Source organism: Perca flavescens, chromosome 15, assembly GCF_004354835.1.
Source record: "Perca flavescens isolate YP-PL-M2 chromosome 15, PFLA_1.0, whole genome shotgun sequence".
NCBI classification, from domain to species: domain Eukaryota; kingdom Metazoa; phylum Chordata; class Actinopteri; order Perciformes; family Percidae; genus Perca; species Perca flavescens.
This window is the reverse complement of record NC_041345.1, coordinates 24,786,072-24,807,578: the sequence shown is the minus strand read 5'-3', so window position 1 is coordinate 24,807,578 and position 21,507 is coordinate 24,786,072. Positions and strand designations below refer to the sequence as shown.

At 40.6% G+C, this 21,507-nt stretch overlaps 1 protein-coding gene across 1 annotated transcript in view; it reads left to right on the top strand.

Annotated features, from left to right (window-relative positions):
- Positions 1-12,928, top strand: part of cpt1a2b (carnitine palmitoyltransferase 1A2b) — a 71,688-nt gene extending 58,760 nt beyond the window's left edge. The window contains exons 14-19 of the mRNA XM_028598689.1: positions 4,895-5,059; positions 5,499-5,627; positions 6,016-6,171; positions 6,303-6,416; positions 10,314-10,406; positions 12,167-12,928. Coding sequence (XP_028454490.1) covers positions 4,895-5,059; positions 5,499-5,627; positions 6,016-6,171; positions 6,303-6,416; positions 10,314-10,406; positions 12,167-12,295 — 786 coding nt within the window. The 3' untranslated portion in view covers positions 12,296-12,928. The remainder of the gene's footprint in view (positions 1-4,894; positions 5,060-5,498; positions 5,628-6,015; positions 6,172-6,302; positions 6,417-10,313; positions 10,407-12,166) is intronic.
- The last annotated feature ends 8,579 nt before the right edge of the window (positions 12,929-21,507 follow it).

Below are 21,507 nucleotides of genomic sequence, written 5' to 3'. Positions count from 1 at the left end.
CTTTCAGGTCTGAGTTTGTGCTCAAACAATTGTCTCAGAAATAATTAGGATTTACAATATATATTGTCTCTTTCAGTCAAATAATAAAAAAAGTTTCCAAGATACATCTTTTGGTTATATCTCTGTCATGTGACCCAGATAATGTAATAGCACAAATGCACCGCCTATGAAGTAAACCACGCCTTGTTATCATAAAACATATTTTCTAACTGTAATCCCCCCTTGTCATTTTTGTTGCTATGGATGTGTATAGGGTCAAGTGCCAAGAACTTACTAATGAAATAATTGTAAAAAATATAGTCTGACCAATAATCACGCATATATTAAACATTTAGCATATCTAAACAAACTCCGCATTTACCAGTCTTACGACTTAAGACCTTAGCTAATGTTATCAATTAATTGCAGTTAAACAAAGAAACACGACTATTAAAAAAAAAAAAAACTAGAACTGCAAGCAGTTATGACGGGGCCCAAGCCTCCGATGCCAGTCGTCTCCGACGCCCCGAGGAGCTGCGCCAGTCGCCCCCCGATGACCCGCGGAGCTGCCCAATGCGGGACCTGAAGCATTACGTGGGGGGTGCAAACGTTGAGTTTGATGAACAAGGTCCGCTGTACTCTGCCGTTGCAAATGTAGTGGTTAACAGTTCATCTCTGTGCATATACAGACTACCTTTAACAATTCTCTACAATAAACAAACTTCTTAACCCCCCTGACCACAGGGGACAGCAGAGAGAAATGAGATAGGATTGGAGATGAAAAGTTTAACTGACACGTAACCGCAATCAGCTTTGTGGGAAATTGAGAATCAATGCCACCAACATAACCAATCACACTATGACAGACTCTCCACCAACTGCAATGTTTAATTGCATCGGCGTATATGAATGGTGTTGATTTTGGATTGAAATAGTGGGAGAAAAGAGTTACATTTGTCCACTGTGAAGGTTGTAGAAACTTTGTCAGGTGGGTTAAGAAGTTTCTTTATTGTAGAACACCAGGGGAGCACGCAAAGGCAAAAACCAAAACCTAGGAGGTAAACATCAGTAAATATTGAGAAGTGTGAGCTGCAAGGTCTTTGATACATTCCCATTGCAAATATTCCATTAACATTGATTAACAGGGCAAAACACTTATAGCGGCCACTAATGGCCGATCTTTACCAAATTTGGTACAAATCCTCAGAGTGGCATGCCCAACGAGCAACACATCTACAGTTCTATGTATTTTGAGTCAGCCAGTGCAAAAATAAACATATTGAACATTATAACTCATAATGGACTAACTATTAACATTTCTTACACACAGTGTATCAATCTTGGATGTAACCGTATGGATTAATTTCACAAAGACCCGAAAAACTCTGGACTTCTAGGCTGGATGCAAAACCTTCTGTAAGGGCTAGGAAGACAAAGAAAACACCAGCAGGTGGGGGCAACTGTTACCTTTTAGCTCCAAAAGACCCTACACTTCGACTATTTATAATTATGAAGTTATAAAGTTATTATTAAGAAGTGACGTTTGGCGTTGCATACAAGATGCTCGACCTCAGAAGGGATTAAAAGGCCCAAACTGGTATATGTTGACTATAGCGCCCCCTAATGGCCGATCTTCGCCAAATTTGGTACAAAGCCTCAGAGCAGCATGCCGAACGAGGATCACAAGTTTTGTGTTGATTGCTTTTACTGTGGCAGAGATATTGCAATTGCAAATTTCCCATTTAAATGCATTGAGTTATTGGGTGAAACAAATAAACGTTGCTTATAGTGCCCCCTAAAGGCCGATCTTCGCCAAATTTGGTACGGAGCATTGTAGTGGAATGTTGAACAAGGATCTCAAGTTATTTGCTGATAACATTAAATTTAACCGAGATATGATATGATACGTGTGTGGTAGCTAGCTAGGAAAATTTGTTTGGTTGTCAAATTGGCATACTTTAACATAGCAAAATTCTTTCCATAACTTTTTGTCAGGTCCATCAGGAGATGGTTACTACCAGGTTTCGTGCAGATCTGTCACACGGCCTAGGACGAGTTCGAAAAAGTTGGTTTCGCAATATTGTGAAAAAAACGTTTGCGCGGAAATTGGCGTGGTCTATATCAGGTAATTCAGCTTGATTCAAGGAACCCGTGGATGTAAGAATTTCTAATGTGTATTGTGGGAGTTAATGACAAAAAACATTATAGCGCCACCTAGTGGTCCACATGTGTAATTTTTGGTAGGTGTGATCCATGACCCATTGTCCATGTACCTTGTAAATATAAAGTTGTTTACATTAGTGTTAGTGATGAATCTAGACTTGGGTCCCTTTGGGTCCCATAGGCCACGCCCACTTTGACGCCTCAGTACCCCACTTTAGGGTTGGCTTCAGGATTGGCCCTAGATGGTACCTATCACATTTTTTTATAAATCGGATGAGCCGTTCATGAGATATAAACTTTTTGTACTTGTAGTGCCCCTTAGTCACCAATTTTCCTAAAACGTGTGGGGGACCTCCAGAAGGTCATGGCAAAGAAGAATCTAAAGTTTGGCGTTGATTGCTTTCATTTTGGCCGAGATATGGCAAAGTTGGTGTTTTCACAGTTGGCTACACAAATTAGTTAGGGCCAAACGCGTTTTTTCTGCTATAGCGCCACTTAGTGGTGGAAATGGGTCATTTTTTGCACCGGAGGTCCTTGCGGGATTTTGGACCAGTCCTGAAAATGGCAACCCCCCCACCATGTACGGTTTAGGCTGCAGTCGGAGTTTTAGGCAGAGAAGAATAATAATAATCCTTAGATTAGAAAAACAATAGGGTTCCACCCTCCGCTGGAGATGTGAACAGTGTTCCCATGCCCCCTTGGGCTTGGACCCCTAATAATAAAAATTATCTCCGCTGGAGATGTGAACCCATGCGGTTCCCATGCCCCCTCGGGCTTTGACCCCTAAAAAGGAAAAGACAATGATGTAATAGTTGTTACAGGCCTTGCTCAGATAAGGGTGCGCACTGTTTGTCAGATTGCAGCATCGGTCGCAGCACATCAGGTTTGTTTGATTTTACCGACTGTTAGTGAATGAGTATGTGTGTCTGAGTTGCTATTTGTATCCTGGCGCTGCGTCCCGTCTAAAAAAAATAACACCTGTACAGGATGTGTGAGTGTTACGCATCTACAGGTTAGTATTGTTAATGTTTATGTATTAACGTTTGGTATCTTGAACCAATACACACACACACACACTTACACCCTTCCACCCAAAAGCAGGCAGAGGAAGTTAGCTCAGAAACGCTCCCTCCCTCTGCACTTTGCCTTTTTATTGACTTTCACTTACCCATAAACCATTTCCTGCACAATGAATGGAGGTGTGTTCACTATTTTTCAGAACTTTGTTTGGGTTGTTCCAAATCCAATATTTGACTAACCTAATGTCTGTACTATGAAGCAAGATCAACATGCCCTGGATTTATTTCTTTGGTTTTGGTAGTTGTTGTGTTTGGTGTAGTTACATCGTCCATGCGACTCTGATGTACTTTTGTCGGTCCGCTTCGTGGAATGGATGATTAAGTTAGACTCCATGTTTTCTGTTGAGATGCCCCTCGCTATTTATGCCTCTGCGCAACAGTAATAATGCTCCGTGTGGAAACACCGTCCCTCAGCGATACGTTATTAATGCTGATTTAACGAAGCTTCGAGGCAAGTCATTTTGCATCGAGGATTTTTTGTAATCGAATTATTAGTTATTCGAGGAATCGTTTCAGCCCTAGACCTCGAGTGGTTAAGGTTAGGATAGTCGATTGGTCAGGGGATAGGATCTGAACAAATCGGGTTAAGTTACCTTGCGTAAGCATGGACGCCTGGCCAATAGTGGTGTGTGAATTCTATTGAAGGGCGGGTCTTGCCTAGAAGCTGCGTGGGTTCCATAATAATGCACCAGAGCCGCATATTTTACATAAGAAGAGCAAACTATAATTCTATATAAATATGAAGAACACAGACACGGTTTTACAGGCAAAACTCAATACAGTCGCTGCTTCCTAAAACGGGAAGGGAATCTGCCAAAAAATAGCCAACGCTGTAAATGCGTAAATTACAAGGCTTATCAATATCACTTCCCCATCAGTTGGGCACAAGATCTGACCCTGATTACACTTGTGATTTCCATTAACTGTTGTTGCTTTAGCCTACTATTTCAGTTGCAACCCTGGCAGTGGTAAGCGATCGTGAGAGAAAAAAAAATTCAAAAAGAAGCCGACAAATAGCCTATAGGCCTACGTAATTCCCTCCGCTGAAAATCTATATCTTTCATAAAGATACCCATCAGATATGTTAACAGGGTTGTTGGTCTTAACTTTCATGAGCGCACCCCTCTCTCGCTCTCACCGAGCTCCACCGGGTCTTCTAAGAACGGTGACGCCGTTAACAATAGAGTATTGATTGGTCAGTAAGCGGTGCTTTAACACCGGTTGATCTCTTATCTCCAGCGTAACCTTTTCCCGAGCAGGTTAGGTGTTCAGCATAAGTTACCATGGCGATTTAACCCGGTAACAAGTGATCCACCGTCCATGATACACAAAACCCCGGTTTGAACCTGAAGTTCCCTCGTTAATGCCAAATCTTGCTTCGTAGTACAGGCCTTTGGCCTTGTATTGGGTGTGTGTAAACATTACCAGTCAACAGCTAAAAGAGGAGATAGTGGTCTCTAAAACTGTTGACTGTTTCCTGGCTCCACTTTTTGACCACAGCATGCCCTTTGCCAATCTTTAATCTGTCAAACAGAGGGTTTTTTTATCTGTAGGCATGTAATACTCGTTACCCTCAACTGCCTAGTAACAATTTTTACATGCAATGTCAGTGAAAGTCCAAATTATCACCTTTTGTACCACTTGTTCATTCTCTTTTGCTCTCTCTGTGTCAGGTTCAGGCTCAGGTGTGCAGCTCCCTGGCTGTTGCCCAGGCGCTGGCAGATGACGTGGACTGCCATGTGTTTCCCTTCCGAGACTTCGGAAAAGGGCGGATCAAGAAGCTAAAAATCAGCCCTGACGCATTCATACAGATTTGCTTACAGCTGGCATACTACAGGGTAACGCTTTGACAGGCACTCACTCAAAACACACACACACACACACACACACACACACACACACACACACACACACACACTGTAGAGTGGAGTGTGTATGGTGGCAGAAAGGTATATTTTATTCATGCATTTTCATTAACTGGACTGTAAAACAATATGTGACTGGAGCTGACCAGCCAGTTCTGAAACACACAGTGAAACGAAGGATAGAGTAGGTTCGCCCTGGTCAGGCACGTATGGCATACTGGGTTTTTAACACTCAGTAAATCACTCTACTAGAATTTGTGTGCACTTCTACTCTGACTGAGCGGTATCAAAAAGATTCCCCAGCATTTGTTCTAGGTTGTAGCCACAAGCCTGACTTGTTTTTTATCAACTTCAAAGTCTTCCATTGGGTCTCTAACCATGACCACCTTCTTCCTCCTCCTCCTCCCCCCAGGATCGTGGGGGTTTCTGTCTGACTTACGAGGCGTCAATGACACGTCTGTTCAGGGAGGGCCGAACGGAGACTGTGAGATCCTGCTCCAATGAGAGCTGCGCCTTTGTCAAAGCTCTAGAGGATGGGGAGGTACTAATACATTTTCTAAAGCTTGAAAATGGAGCCAAGATATAGGTGCATAAGTCTGGTTTTCTCTCAGACCACATGAATTACAATATGCTAAAGGATTATCTAGATTTCTTTTTTCTTTTTTTTTCATATACAAATTGCCAACCACAGCTTTAAAATTGAAAGCTCAGACGTTTTTAACTTGTCATGCTGAACCCCATTATCCATCTGAACTCAGAACAAAATCACTATTATTATATACAGTAAAAAGATTGCAGTAATAAAAATTGGCTCAGACTATTATAAGTCTGTTTTGCGCTGCGTTTCTGGTAAATCTCAAGCGTGTGGGTGATTTGTAGGTGATTCTATTTTCCAGGGGTGTTAGTAAAAGTGTGATTTGGTTCGACAGGAAGCGGAGCAATGCAGGAATCTCTTCCGGCTGGCTTCAGAGAGGCACCAGAATCTTTATCGAATGGCGATGACTGGAGCTGGAATTGACCGACACCTCTTCTGTCTGTACGTGGTGTCCAAATACTTGGGGGTGGACTCCCCCTTCCTCAAAGAGGTAAGCCTTTGCTTTTGTTCAGTGTTAACCTTGCTATTTTAGTCTTTTCCGATTGTCCCAGTGACTAGACAGAATAGGATCTCTGGTAGAATATATTCACCTCCTTCTCTTGTCCTCTTTTTCACTTCCAGGTTTTGTCTGAGCCTTGGCGTCTCTCCACCAGTCAGACCCCGGTTCAGCAGATGGAGCTGTTTGACCTGAAGAACCACCCCGACTTCATATCGCTGGGCGGAGGGTTCGGACCAGTGAGTGACACCACTCCTGTAGTTGTAAATGTGAACAGCAACAACATAAATAATAATTAGGCGGCTGCATATATGAAAAAGAAACTCCTAACCCTAAAAAAATTCTAACAAAAGGTTTCTCAGCTGTTTTTTGTAGTATTAAGTGTCCTTAATAACATACCAAAAGCTTACAAAAATTTGACCACTAGAAAGGTGTTATTTTCAAGATGGTGTCCAAGATGGGCAGGAAGCCTTAAAATATCCCAACTCATTCATTATTTTACCCAGCCAAGTAATCTTGGTGTCTAACCCCCTGTTTTCTGGGTCTATGAATCCATTGGACTTCTCTAAATTGCACTGACATGATTACATACTTATGGAATACGTTATTTTGTGAGATTACTGTAAGGTTTTGGCTTGGTTCTTGTTTGGGGTGAACCAGAGATGTAAACAATTTAGCCTATGTCATGTAACTCCTACTCAGTATGTGTTTTTGGACACAAAACCTTTTTTTGCTAAAACAGACTTGACATTCAATGTAAAAGTTATTGCACCCAAAAGAAACTTAAATTGGAGTTGTATAACTTTGATCATAAACAACTCTGAATCAGCCCAAACAGAGGCCTGTGTGTGTGTGTGTGTGTGAACCCTTTACAATGGTCACTCATTTCAATTTGAAGAAGGTAATACATATGTAATGCATCCTCTATAGATGTTTTTGAGTATAAAGGTGGGATTATACTAAACTCAACAAAACTAAAGTCACAATTTTCAGCAATTTAGAAGATGGTGGAAGGGAATACTGACATTTGATATTCATACTTTGCAAGTGACGTCACAACTACTGGCTGGCGGGCAAAAACATCATTCTATAACGTATATTTGTGTGAATTGAGTGAATTTGCTCAAGAATCAATTTGTTGGCTGAAAGCCTACTGGGAAATTTAACACAGGTGTCAGCAAAAGACTGGTTAAAACGAGACCGATAAGAAGAGGCACTGCAACAATGTTTACAAATATACATCGTAACGCTGGCGGCACAGATTATGCAGACGCAGACTGCTACGAGTGACTGACACACACACACGACACACACACATTGTTAAAATCATACGCTGGACGCTTAATTAGTCTTTCTACATGGGTTTAGTTAATGATCGGGCTATAATAAGACCACGTCAGTTATGTTATATAGTTAGCTAGCTAACTAACTAACTAGTAACACTCACCTTTGCTTTGATTATGAAGATATTCCAGTTTTTCACCTCTCATACGACAGAGTTGTTAACCCATCCACTCTTGAAAAAAAGATAGCTATCTGTACTTGTGTAGGCTTTCATTTTTTGTGCGGTGTAAAGTGACGGATTCTGTATAAGATAGATGTAAATATCTCCAAACTCAAAGTCTGGTAGAGACTTTGCCAGCTTCAAAGCAACGAAAACATCAGCGGGTGCTGTGTATGGATCACAAGTTCCGAGTGACATATGGTCTGAATAGTTGATTGATTGTAATATTGGAAATCTGCAAGGCTGCAATTTCCGTGACTGGCCGCTGTTCAGCGCCATTCTATCTGCGTTTCTTGCCCGCCAGGTACCCATGGTAATGACGTCACTGCAAAGTATGAATTGCTTACCTCATTGAAATGTTGGACTGTCTGCCAATATTTGCCACCACTGGGCACTGCAACTACCTGAAATCAGCATATTTCTACCTCCAAGAAATATGTCTACTTGAGACCAGACACCCTGATGTATATGACAAGTTTTCCAGGGATATTCCATGTGATCCGCCACAGCAACCAGTACTGGGAAGGCCTTCGCTCTGACCTTGTCATCGAGCAGACATTAATGCAATCCTTGAAAAGCAGTGGAGGCTTAACCCACAGAAGTGGAATGACTGACAAAATGCGAGCATTGTGGACCATGTCTACACCCATCACATCTGAATACAACGCCACGCAGGATTTTCAATGACCTCACCTACATGACCAGCGAGCAGCCCCAAGAATCCTCAGGAGCAAGGATGAAAAGAGGTCACTCTGATCTAGAAAAGATCAAGGAAAAGCTTAGCATTTTCACACCATTCTCTCCAGACCCATTTCTGAGAAACATTGTTGCCAAAGAGGAGGTGAAGGCGCATGAGTTTGAGACTGTTGGCAATGAGATGATTGAAAAGATGAATGGAAAACCCGTTTTTTGGAATATCCTTCAAACGGAAAGACCGGGCAAAAACCCTTGCAGATGACCGAATCATTGTTCCTGCTTTGCTGTTCCAACGGTTCCTAATCATGTGGAAAACTGGACAGTTTTCACTGGAAGATATGAGTTTCCTGCAGCCCTGTTCAAAGGCAAGGAAATCTTCCGTAAGCCAACAAGCCCCAACTAGTGCAGGCAGTCACGGAGTTCTCAAGCAAGAAATCTAACAAAACTGTCCTGGATTCCATCCCACCAACTGAGCATTATGTCCTTGACAGTGGCTCCCTGGTTCACCGCTTGGCATGGAAAAAGGGTGCCAGTTACAGTGCCATTGCAGACTTTACCATACTCCTTTATGGTAAAGCAACGTAATTTTTGATGGTTATAGCAAAGGTCCTTCCATCAAAGACAATACGCATCAGAGAGGTGGTGAAAACCCCATCGTTAACTTCAATGCAGAGACTGAGTTTGTGGGAAGAAAGGATGATTTCCTTTCCAGATCTTGCAACAAATGGGGATGTATCAATCTTATGAAGAGGAGCTGGAGAAGAAGGGCTGCACGGTTATCAATACATCAGGTGATGCAGACGTGGACATTGTCAAAGCTGTAGTCAAGACCTCAGAACATCAGCCCACAACCTTGATAGGGGAAGATACAGACTTACTCATTATTCTCCTCTACTATGCTGGGATGAACAATAGAGGCCCAATGTTTCCCACACATAGTCTAATGTGTGGCGGTGCACCTCACTATCAACACTGGCCGCCACACATTGCGTTTTGTTATTACATTTGGTTTTTTTAAAGACACACACACACACACACACACACACACACACACACACACACACACACACACACACAGCTCTGAAGACTGAAAAAGGCACACGTTGAGGATGAAATTGCTTTCCAATCAGTGGGAAACACTGGAGTCCTCTATTGTCGTTCAGAATTGGAAAGCAATTTTTCGCGGGGGAATTCTTTCGGATTCTTAGGGGACCACTAAGCTCTATATAAAAATATCCAAAGAGCACCATGTCATGGGACCTTAAAGGGAAATTGTATTATTAAATTGTATGTAATTGGATTCACCCTTATTTTTTGCATAAATATGCTTGTAACCAATTTAATATGTAATTGTACTTGTAATCACTTATCTATCATGCAAATATGCTACAATATTACATGGCCAAATCATGTATCAGGCACCAGTATTCCTTGTCTAGGAGGAATACAAAGGAGTAATGGTCATTTTAAGGACCTGACTGCTGCCATTTTGAAAATGGGGCCTTTCTTGGGGTCAAACTTTGGTAAACTTTTTAGTATAGTACATCTGATACTACTGTAAACCTCTGAGAAATCTTTTGTTAGAATTTGTTTAGGGTCAAGCCATATTCACAGCTGACTAAATATTGAAAGAGAAAAAAACTCCAAGGCACAAAATGGAGAAGGCCATTTTGTGCCGATACGTGTGGGTTGCTGCCCAGTTCTATTTTTAATGTAAGACTTGGATTTGAAATAGCAATTTAAATAAAAGCTTTTAAATTTTTTCACGAGAAGGATGTCTTTCCTGCCTTTTGTGTTCCCTTTCCAAAGAACACCTTCCGGATTTGTTTTGGACTTCCGAGCACTCAAGACTTTATTTTTCCATAAAGAGTATTGGACAGTGGGTGGTGTGTGGTGTATAAATGCTGATCTCCTATAATCTCTGTGCTCATGCCAGGTTGCTGATGATGGTTATGGGGTTTCATACATCATTGTGGGTGAGGATATGATCAACTTCCATGTGTCGTCCAAATACTCCTGCAGTGAGACTGTAAGTAAAGCCTCTGTTACTTCATCAGTGTAGATATGTTATTGGTCATTTTGTACAGTAAACTTTAAATCCTACAGGGGGGAATCAATACCCTTTCTCTCATTTTCTAAATATTAAAGTACATTTTTGCTTTTCAGTCATTTTCATTTGGATTACCTGCATGCTATTATACGAACTAATTTGAAGAGACTGAATGCACTTCAATACAGTTTCTACTATATTCATTCCTGCTGGGATGTACAGACAGTATCAGAAAACAAAAAGACAATGCGGTTTCTCACCTCTTACTCAATTTGTAACTTCTCTGTATTTGCGCTGACAACCTACTTTTTTTATTTTTTTGTACACTTTTTCCAACTCCCCATTATTATGAAGCATGGGGTCGTTTTGCACGTCCGATGCTTCCATGTGTAGCAGGAGTCCTTTTAGAAATTAGCTTGATTATTCACTCAGAAATTTCAATGGATTATTGCACAATAAATTATCTATTATGTTCTCCAGACAAAGCATAAGGCAGGGTTGCGTCACCGTTCATTCATTCTTTCTCAAACCAAAAAGCATGTGACAGGACGAGGAAACTGTGCAGTGCTTTGCTGTCTGTTTTCAATTCCCTTTTTTACCATCTCATTATTACTAGGGTATCTAGTGACACAATAGAGCTAGACCAATAAATCAGCCAGGCCCACATATTACCTCCTTGCAGATATATTGAAGTGGTAAATATGTCAGTTGATATGCAATAAGAGTCTTCATTAAATAATTTCTACTCCTGAGAGTAGTGACAAATTGGTGTTTACACTGTAAAATGTCCCACGTTGTATGCATCTTAGGCTACATCCACATTGATAAGTTTTTGTTTTAAACAAACATTCTACGTTTATGCCTCGCATCCTCACTACTCGGGAGCGTTTCCAAACCCCCTAAAAGTAGACATTGGGGGCGCCTGGGTAGCTCACCTGGTAGAGCGTGCGCTCATATATAGAGGTTCACTCTTGATGCAGCGGGTTTGACTCCGACCTGCAGCCCTTTGCTCTCTCTCTCTCTCTCTCTCTCTCTCTCTCTCTCTCCCCCCCCTTTCATGTCATCAGCTGTCCTATAAAAATAAAGGCCTAAAATGCCCAAATAAAAAGCAGGGTTGCCTTGTAGTTTTTTTTTTTTTTGTTCTTCTTTTGAAAAGGTTGACGCACGTCAGTCAGTCTTATCCGTTAGGTAGGCTTACATGCCTTTCAGGTAACCGCTCCACCTCGTCGTCTGTGCATGCTCTTAATTTTCGCAATTGTTGTTCTTTCTTCAAAGTATTTTCTGTATGCCTCCATGATTTTCAACCAGAGTAACGTCAGACAATCTGCTTCCTGTTTGCTCTCTCTACAGTGTATGTTGTTTGGTCATGTTTGATGCGTTGTCAGATGTGTTAAAATGGACAGAAATTATTTCTAATATGGACCCTTAATGTGTGTGTGGACGTTTAAAAGGGTAACTGTAGTAGTGTGGATGTAACCTTGGTCACAAAAGATACTACTACTACTATTGGCAGATACATTTTTAAAGTCTCTCATATCTATAGCCGCGTCAGCCTCAAAAGTCCAGTCAGCTATTGTATAATACTTTATACTTTAGCCACTTCTCCCCTCTCTCCACATCCTGTTGTTCCCCCTCCTTCTCTCTATTTTACACCCATAATCTTAGATGTTCTTCCCTTTTCCAAACCCTTCTTTTTAATACTTGGATTCTTTTTAATACTTTGATTGTATCCCTTTTAGGACTCCCACAGGTTTGGAGCTCAGATAAGTAAAGCTTTCCAAGACGTTATGACTCTCCTCTCTGCTGACACCAAAACCTCCTCGTCCTCCAAAGGCCCAGCCCAGCCTCAGCCTAAGAAGCTCCTCTGAATATGGCAGAAAGCAGCTCATCACGCGGACAAATAATCCCCTCGAGACGTCTGAGCTGAATTTATGACCCTGTCATCTTAAAAAGCCCAACCCGTGATGTGACTGACCTAAAAGCATAAATGAAAGTGGCAAAAGTGAGTTAAAGGAGTAATATCAAAGGGAGATCTAAATCAGCCTAAATCAGGAGGGCAGGTGCTCTTCCTTTACATCTCCCACCCTTTTCAGATAACAATAACAGCTTTTAGGCCCCGTTCAGAGAAAAAAAACAAAGCACACTGAAGACGCAAGTAGCCCTGTCATGTTGGACAGATAATCATCTGTGGCACTATTTTTCCCAGCTCATCGACAAAAAAAAAAAAAAAAAAAAAAAAAAAAAACACCTGCACACAATAAATATGATTTTGCATTCTTCCATTTTAAAAAAAGAAACTTACAGTTCAAAAGCCTAAATGGGCACTAACAAATGTATTTTGCTGTTATTCAGCATTAATACATACACTTTTGTATTGTAATTTTACAAGACCCATCAATCAGAGATTCTTCTAGACAACTTGAACGCTAAATTCTTCCATTGCCTTCTTTCTGAGAATATGAAACCTGTGATGGGCAATTGCTTTTTTTTTTTTTTTTTTTTTTTAAGAAAGAGGAAGCAAAGGTTGAATACTTAGGAAAGGAAGTCTTAAGGAAATAAGTGGAGAAAGACCCAAATCTCCCTGATGTAAGGTGGAAAGCATTAAGAGGCCCTCTTCACTTTTATTAAGAATTACTTAATAAAAGTGAAGGAAATGTGTTTTTAGTTTGAAAGCAGACCTACGTACATGTCCGTGTGAAATGATGCTGTCTCAACCTCCCCGATACAATTCATAACAAATTGTAGGTCCATGTTTAAAAGTGCATATTATACTAAAAATTAGAAAAGCTTGAGAAAGAATTATCTATAACAAGGCGGATAAGAAGATCCATCTCAATGAAGGGAAAGAGTTACTTATAGAACAGCACATTTACTCCGAATAGCACATTTTACTCCCATTTGTTACTCAAGTTACACTGTGGGTTGTAGTTAAAACTGGAGTCTTGTTTATAGTCTTATGTATGGAGGATGGAAGAAGGGCAAATTACCTTTTCATTATTATTAGGGCCCGAGCACCGACAGAGTTGGTAGGCAAAGGCCCTATTGAAATTCAAATGTTTCTTCTTCTTTCTATTATTATTATGTGTTTTGAGCTCCTTTTTGAGGTGTGTGGGCTTTTGATGTTTACTCAAAAATAGGAAGTTACAGTCCTTTGATGACGCTTTGATGTCCTCTTCCTAGCTGGTTGACCATATCTATTTAAAAATTTGGATACAATTTTTTTTTTTTTTTTTTGTTGAAGGGTGTCGTCGTGGCGGCACGTCGAACTTTGATGTTACAAAAAAGAAAGTAGTTCTAACTCGAATTTACATTGTCTGATCTGCCCCAAATCTTTCACATGTTAGTCCAGGCCATGAAGTGAATCCCACGGGTCTCAGGCTTGATTATGGTAAATTGGCTCAATAGCTCCCCGCCAGTTAATACACGGCCGCATCGACTGGAAACCGCCAGCACCCCCGACGTGCGCAGAGTGCGAAGACCCGTTCCTCCCTTCTTGCAGCTTTGATTGTTTTTGCTTTTTATTATCCGTACGGTGGATTGAATTAGTAAGGCATGGATGTTTTAGATATGCTACGCAGTTGTGTTTTTACTGCTTACACTTGTGTGAAACGCACCTCAAGTGTTTGAGATGGTCAGAAGTGGACTGTTGCAGTGTGGTATACGGTTGCATTGCCTTGTGATTATTCTTACTGTATTTTTTTTTAATGTTATACAAACCTTTTTCAAACCTTCTCGTTTCTTTCTCGAATGTCCCACCAGGAGTGCCCGCACACCGTCTCATAACTTAAAGAATGTACTATAAACATGACCCTACCCCTCCGTGTGCCACAGCCCGCCCATCTGCCCCCATTGAGTCTGTGCACGCCAATCCAAAGAAACATACTAATTTAAATCCTATAAATTGTAATGATGTAATGGGAAAACGGTTGTAGGAAGAAGTGAAATCTGCAGTTGATTCTCACAGGACGGGCTTGGGAAAGGGAAATGGAATTCTTGGACTGAAACATACTTAAAGGTCCCATGGCATGAAAATTTCACTTTATGAGGTGTTTTAACATTAATAAGTTCCCCCAGTCTGCCTATGGTCCCCCAGTGGCTAGAAATGGTGATAGGTGTAAACCGAGCCCTGGGTATCCTGCTCTGCCTTTGAGAAAATGAAAGCTCAGATGAGCCGTTTTGGAATCTGCTTGTTATGAGGTCATAAGGAGCAAGGTTACCTCTCCTTTCTCTGCTTTGCCCGCCCAGAGAATTTGGCCAACCCATGAGAGAGAGACATCATGGCTTTCAAACGAGAAAAGTGGCAGTTGGTCAAGGCCACACCCCCACCCTCCACCTTGCCCTCTCTCCTTCTCAATAGCTTCAGACACAGAAATGGCACACCCTAAGGAAAGCTCATTGTGGGACTGGCTCTAGTGGCTGTAGTTTTGCACCAAAGCTGAATTTCGGGAAAGAGACTTCAGATGCAGAATTAGGGGACCACTAAGGTCTATATAAAAAAGACTTCAGATACAGTATTAGGGGACCACTAAGGTCTATATAAAAGCATCCAAAGAGCACCATGTCATGGGACCTTTTAATAGTGCAAAAACAAACCGCAGTAAGTACTCTATTTAAAAGGCTTCGATTTTCAAATGATATGATATAATACAGTCCACTTCAGCGCCAGTGGTGCTTTCTGCCAGAGGAAGAGATCACTAATGTGCCGAGAGTTGCACAATCAGCTGTCTCATCCCTAGTTTTAAAGCCAGGGTGTGGCATTTAAGAAACGTGTGCCTGAATTCAGTAAAACGGTTTCAATTTTTTTTATCAATGCAATTGCTAAGGCAAACCTTGTAACATTTATTAACGTGTGTGTGTGTGTGTGTGTGTGTGTACACTTCAGTTGGTCAGTTAGTAACTGTTAGCATCGTCGGGATATGTTCTTATGTGCTTTGATGTAGTTGTAAAACAAAGTGTCTGGTTTTGTTAAGAAGGCATTAACCTTCCACTACAGCTCTGTTCATGTTTTATAACTCTACTTTGTAATATGGATTGTTAGTTTAATATTTTAATAACATTAGACCAGAGTGTCTTCGGTTTCTCTCAGGTTCAACATTTCGCGGCTCCTTTCCCAAACTGTTGACTGCTTGAACAGCTATTTGTTTTCCATGATGACTTTCAGCCATTTGGCACTGATTTCTGCAGCAATGTAAACTAATAACTTCTCTACCTCTCTCCACTTGTAACATTTTTTATTTTTCTTTAACCGTTTTTTCAAATTATTACTCAATTGTTAATTGCGAAAAGATTATTTGAGGACAAGAAAGTCACTTGCGGATGGGACAAAACACAACTAAACCAGTTCAACCAGTGTGTCTAGAGCCGATGGTCAAACATCAATGAACTACAACTAAATGCTCTATTGTGATCACACAACAAAAGTGAAGCTTCTTGTTTGCATCAAAAAAGAAAAAAAAAGAAAAATCGCATTAAAATCAACCACTTTAAAATCTTTGATTTGAATGTCCTCTCTTGCTTTTTGTAAGTATGTGATGGACATATATTTTTGTAAATCAAGGGAGTCAAGAGTTCCTTGTTCTCTTTTAAAAAGCGTTTCTTATAATATTAGTACATTTAAGAGGACTCTGTTGTTGCAGTTTGGATAGGCGCTTCAGCTAAAAGCCAATCCACTGTTGATACAGATATTTTCATTCTCATTACTGCCTTTCTCTTCACTTCATGCCTCAACCTGCCAGCCTGCCTGCCAACCTGCCTTGAAACCACAAAGCCACTCTGTGCCTCGATCGACTCCACTGTCTCTCATATATTATTAACACCAAGTCCTATGGGATGGATTAGTGGAATCAGTGTCCTCTGCCTTTCAACAGTTTGGACAATGAGCCTCTCACAACCCCCACCGCCGCTAAACTAGCATTTAGCACCAATTTTACAATTTTTTTTTGTGTTAGGACTTTAGGTTTACATTAAAATTAGCACGGCTTCTTCTTATTTGATTTTGCCATACATTTGTATCGTTTTATTTCTGTGTAATCTGTTTCTGCGGTTTTTACTCGTGGTTAATAGTGACGCTTGAACACTTTTGATGAATGTGTGAGTATTGTTATACATATGTTATAATGATGTCCTATGTTTTCTGAATTCACATTCCAAAAGATGCTTATTATTCCTGTGTTTTTTTTTTTTTTTGTCAGTGGTTTTCATTTTAAAACATATTTAAATGTTAATTGTGGACTTTGTAAAGAAGATTTTACTGATGGTGACGGCATTTTATGTACATTAAAAATACTTACTGAACCAGCGGCACATCTTCATTTTGTCTGTATGTTTTTTTGTGTGCCCATACACTCCACCTACACTGGCGCCAGTGTCCTCCCTTCACCGCACATTTACGACAAATATTAGTAGCCTATTTTATTTTGTCCTTGTTGCTTTGGGGTCAACCAGGGCAGCAGTTTTCAGATTACATTATGTGCGTACATAATTGCAAAAGGGTTCTCCAATGTTTTCTCCGTTAACCTTTTAAAATAGCAGATTAGTAAACAGACTGTGCCTTTGGAACATTTGATGAATGGTTGCTAATAATGGGCAATGGAGATATTTCATTGAAGATCAGCCAATTCTTTCTACAACAGTTGACAACCCTTTTGCAATTATGTAAGCTGGTATTTTGTCTGTAATGGAGTGGAATGGACATTTTTAAGTGTGTGTACACAGTATGTACATATATGTGGTACAGCATACCCACCATAATACATTACACTACACCGCTGAACAAAACCCCATGGCTTATTAAATTAATCTTTTTATTGGACACATGGAAGTAGAAGTTTTTAGTAATGCTGATACTGATAACAAAAATTGTGTTTTACCTTCATTTGTCCCTGCACTATGGAAGCCCATTAGCCTGGTCCTACCAGACTCCAGTACATTTCATTTGTAAATAGTCTGGCCACTCTACATTGACAAGTTGTTTGGTCGTGATGTCGGCTTAGCATCGCTAGCGTTAGCCTTAGCCAACTCCTTCACCATTAACGGAGCGAGCTGGATAATCTAACTTTTTCCGAACCCCGTGGGGAGGAGGGCCACAACATCATGGCCATCAACAAAGCAAAGATTTTTTCTTGTTCGGGCTTTTAACTTCTGGATAGTCAGCAGCGTTGCCACAACGGACTGAATGGCTTCGATCGCGTCTTTCTCCGCCGCCATTACGGAACTACAACTCAAACTAGCGCACAACCTCAACGTCATTGTTCTCAGCCACTCCCTCTGTTCGCTGATTGGACCGGTAAAGATTTGGCCGGAGAAAACCCAAGAATATACTGCAAACCCAGACGGAGTACTGAAGGAAAATGAAAACTGAGTGGAAGTACGTAGGAGGGTGGAGCCGGGCTAGAAGCCCATGTATGCCAGGGAAAGAAAAGGTAAACAGTCTTAAGTATCCTATGGGTTAGAATACTCAAATCACACTTTTTAGGTTTTAACTTTGGCTCATGATTTTACTTGCTAATCATTTTCACTCCGTATGTCAAAATGTAGGCTGAGCATTAGTTTATTTGATTTATCATGACTTTGACTAACTATTTTTCTCTTTTAATCCAGGAATTGGCTATAGGTGACCCTGCCACGCATGTGTGACTGGCGAACATTAAAACCTATGATCGACTGTAACTTTGAGAAGCCGAGAGGCCAGAAATGTATGTATATGGGCCTGGGGTAGGAGGTCGGGTGGATTTTTGGGTCAAAGAAACTCGTATTAGGATGCTTAAAATGAAGAGGTTTCAGCAACTGCCAGTTTTTGACTGGGAAGCAGAGATTTGAGAGGTGTGCCTTTTTAAAAAAAAAAAAAAAAAAAAGGTAAACCAATTGTGCATTATGACTAAAGCATGGATTTTTCAGCATGTTACCACCACTTATGCCCAACAATGACCTAACTGGTCGTGTACTGACTGAGACAGTGTCTCTCTCTCTCTCTCTCTCTCTCTCTCTCTCTCTCTCTCTCTCTCTCTCTCTCTCTCTCTCTCTCTCTCTCTGAATTGGAATGGCCCACCTTCTGTGTAAGGGTTTTAAGTCCACAACTTTACCTGCAGAAGAGTGGGCTTATTTTACTTTCCCCTCCTTAGGAAACCCTGGGATGATATCTCTCATAAATCGATACAGTATTGCAAAATACAGACAGGGAAACAAACAGGGAACTCAGCTGATTAAAAGCCCCAGTCTTTTTCCACTTTTCCAAAGTTGGAAAAAATATGCTAAGGCAGTATGAATCCTACTGCTTCGGCTGTTTTTTCATTCGTTTTCAAATAATTTAAACCAGCTTCTTCTTCTGGCAGCATGGTGGCTCAGTGGTTAGCACTTCTGCGTCACAGAAATGTTGATTAATGTGCATTGTCCTAATATAAATAAATAAATCTTCTTCTTCCTCCAAATCAAAGCTGGGAATTCACTTCAGCATCACCTTTTAAAGGTCCCATGACATGGTGCTCTTTGGATGCTTTTATATAGACCTTAGTGGTCCCCTAATACTGTATCTGAAGTCTCTTTTATATAGACCTTAGTGGTCCCCTAATACTGTATCTGAAGTCTCTTTTATATAGACCTTAGTGGTCCCCTAATACTGTATCTGAAGTCTCTTTTATATAGACCTTAGTGGTTCCCTAATACTGTATCTGAAGTCTCTTTTATATAGACCTTAGTGGTCCCCTAATACTGTATCTGAAGTCTCTTTCCCGAAATTCAGCTTTGGTGCAGAACTACAGCCACTAGAGCCAGTCCCACAATATTTCCTTAGGGTGTGCCATTTCTGTGTCTGAAGCTATTGAGGAGGAGAGAGGGGGGGGGCAAGGTGGAGGGTGGGGGTGTGGCCTTGACCAACTGCCACTTTTCTCGTTTGAAAGCCATGATGTCTCTCTCTCATGGGTTGGCCAAATTCTCTGGGCGGGCAAAGCAGAGAAAGGAGAGGTAACCTTGCTTGTTATGACCTCATAACAAGCAGATTCCAAAACTGCTCATCTGAGCTTTCATTTTCTCAAAGGCAGAGCAGGATACCCAGGGCTCGGTTTACACCTATCACCATTTCTAGCCACTGGGGGACCATAGGCAGGCTGGGGGAACTCATATTAATGTTAAAAAACCTCATAAATTTCCATGCCATGGGACCTTTAAAAAAGTACAATTACATTATTTAAAGGAGAATTCCGGCCAATTTTTACGTTAATCTTGATCGCTATAGCTACGCGAGTACTTTCGATAGAAAAAACCCCAACCCGAATCAGTGCAGGTAACACGGAGAAGCTGCAGCTACGTACTAAGCGTCCCCTGAGCTAAAACGGCAGTGCTCGGGGCAAGTTTTAGAGTGCCTTTGTGCCTCTTAGCAGACACAAAATGCAATTAATGTCTGGGCCACATGAACAGGGCCCTTACGTGTCAACAAGATGCGTTTTCAACCAAGACATTGTTTAAATTCACCTACCCTGGTCCCTGTCTCAATCCTGCCGGTAGCTTGCTTGCCCTGCTAGCTGATAGGAGTTAGCTGCTAGCTGTTGGCCGGAATTCTCCTTTAACAACTTTTTTTTTTTTATTTATCCTTTATTTTACCAGGTGATGTCCCATTGAGATAGTCAAATCTCTTTTACAAGGGAGCCCTGGAGCAACATAATATAGATATCATTCAACTTTTCAGTGACATTCACACTAATTGGACCCATTTCCACTTGTCTTTTCTTCACATTCTTGTCTTTACTTCACCTTCTTGTAACCCATTTAAGTCAGCAATTTAGTGTATTTAGTGCGACAGCTTTACAAAAAACTTAAAATATTCTGCTTTTGTTTCATACATTATTGGTATTATCCACCTTTTCAATGAAATTCATACAAATTAGATCTATTCTCACTTGTCCAACGATTCTCACTGCTTTGCCTTCTTAGGCATTTAAGGCAGGAATCAAGTTTAGCATCAGCTTTCAGATCAGATTCACACATTTCCTGCAGAAAATGCATTTTCGAGTTAACCAAATTAGCCGCAACTGCGGTGAAATTTGCCTGTAATACGTAGCAGAAAGATGGACAGTGGAGCAGAGATGCTGCGTGAGTGCTGTGAGATAAAAAATAATGTGGCCCTAATGTGACCTATGATACTGCAATAACAGTATTTATTTATAACCGTGCAATAACAGAATCTATTTTTTAAACGTGCAGTAACTGTTTTTATATGCCGCCATTCAGTATGTGCAATGTCAATATTTATGCTGCTGTCAAACTCCTTTTTAGTGTCATGTGTTGATGTAAAACTAAGTCTGTGGCATTTGTATTTATTTTTTTATACTTATTTTGTTTTTTAGTTAAGTTAATTTTTTTTGTTTTATTTTCTTTATTGCCATAGGCACAATAAGGAAACATGTTTCCCTGTACAATGAAATTCTTCCTTAGCTGTCCACAGAATGCCAAACAATGTCAAATCTACAATAAAAGATATACAATTCATATTTGAAATATACAAAATAAAACTAAAAGGCAGCAATAATATAGGTTCATAAGTGCACTCTGTTTACAGTTAAATGACAATAAAAAGCTATCTATCCATTTATCTATTCATCTATCAATCCATCCATCTATCCATCTAGCTATCCATTTATCTGTTTATCTATCCATCTACCTATTCATCTATCTAGACGTTTCTAAAGATCTTTCTTTCCACCAAACTTTCTAATTCACCTCATTTCAAGCAGACCGTTCTTCAGACAACATTTGGAAGACACCTTTCAGACCAGCACATGGTGAGCATCTTGCACCTAACGGGCATACGTTGGGGTTAGGAAAATGTTGAAAATAAAATCTTTGAAACAATGTATACATTCATGTGACATCCCTACAGCATACTTATCCTGAAAGCCCAGGTTGTCCTGGGAAGAAAAAAAATATATATATAACTTGATTGTGCCTTACAGGGTTGAGGTTTTACATGCATTATTACACAAGGAAAACAGGCAATAAATGGCTTAGTCCCCAGAGAGTTAAGTGTGCCTATTGGCTACATGTTAAAGCACAGCCCATGTCCATCAACTGCAGATCAAAGTCTTTTAAA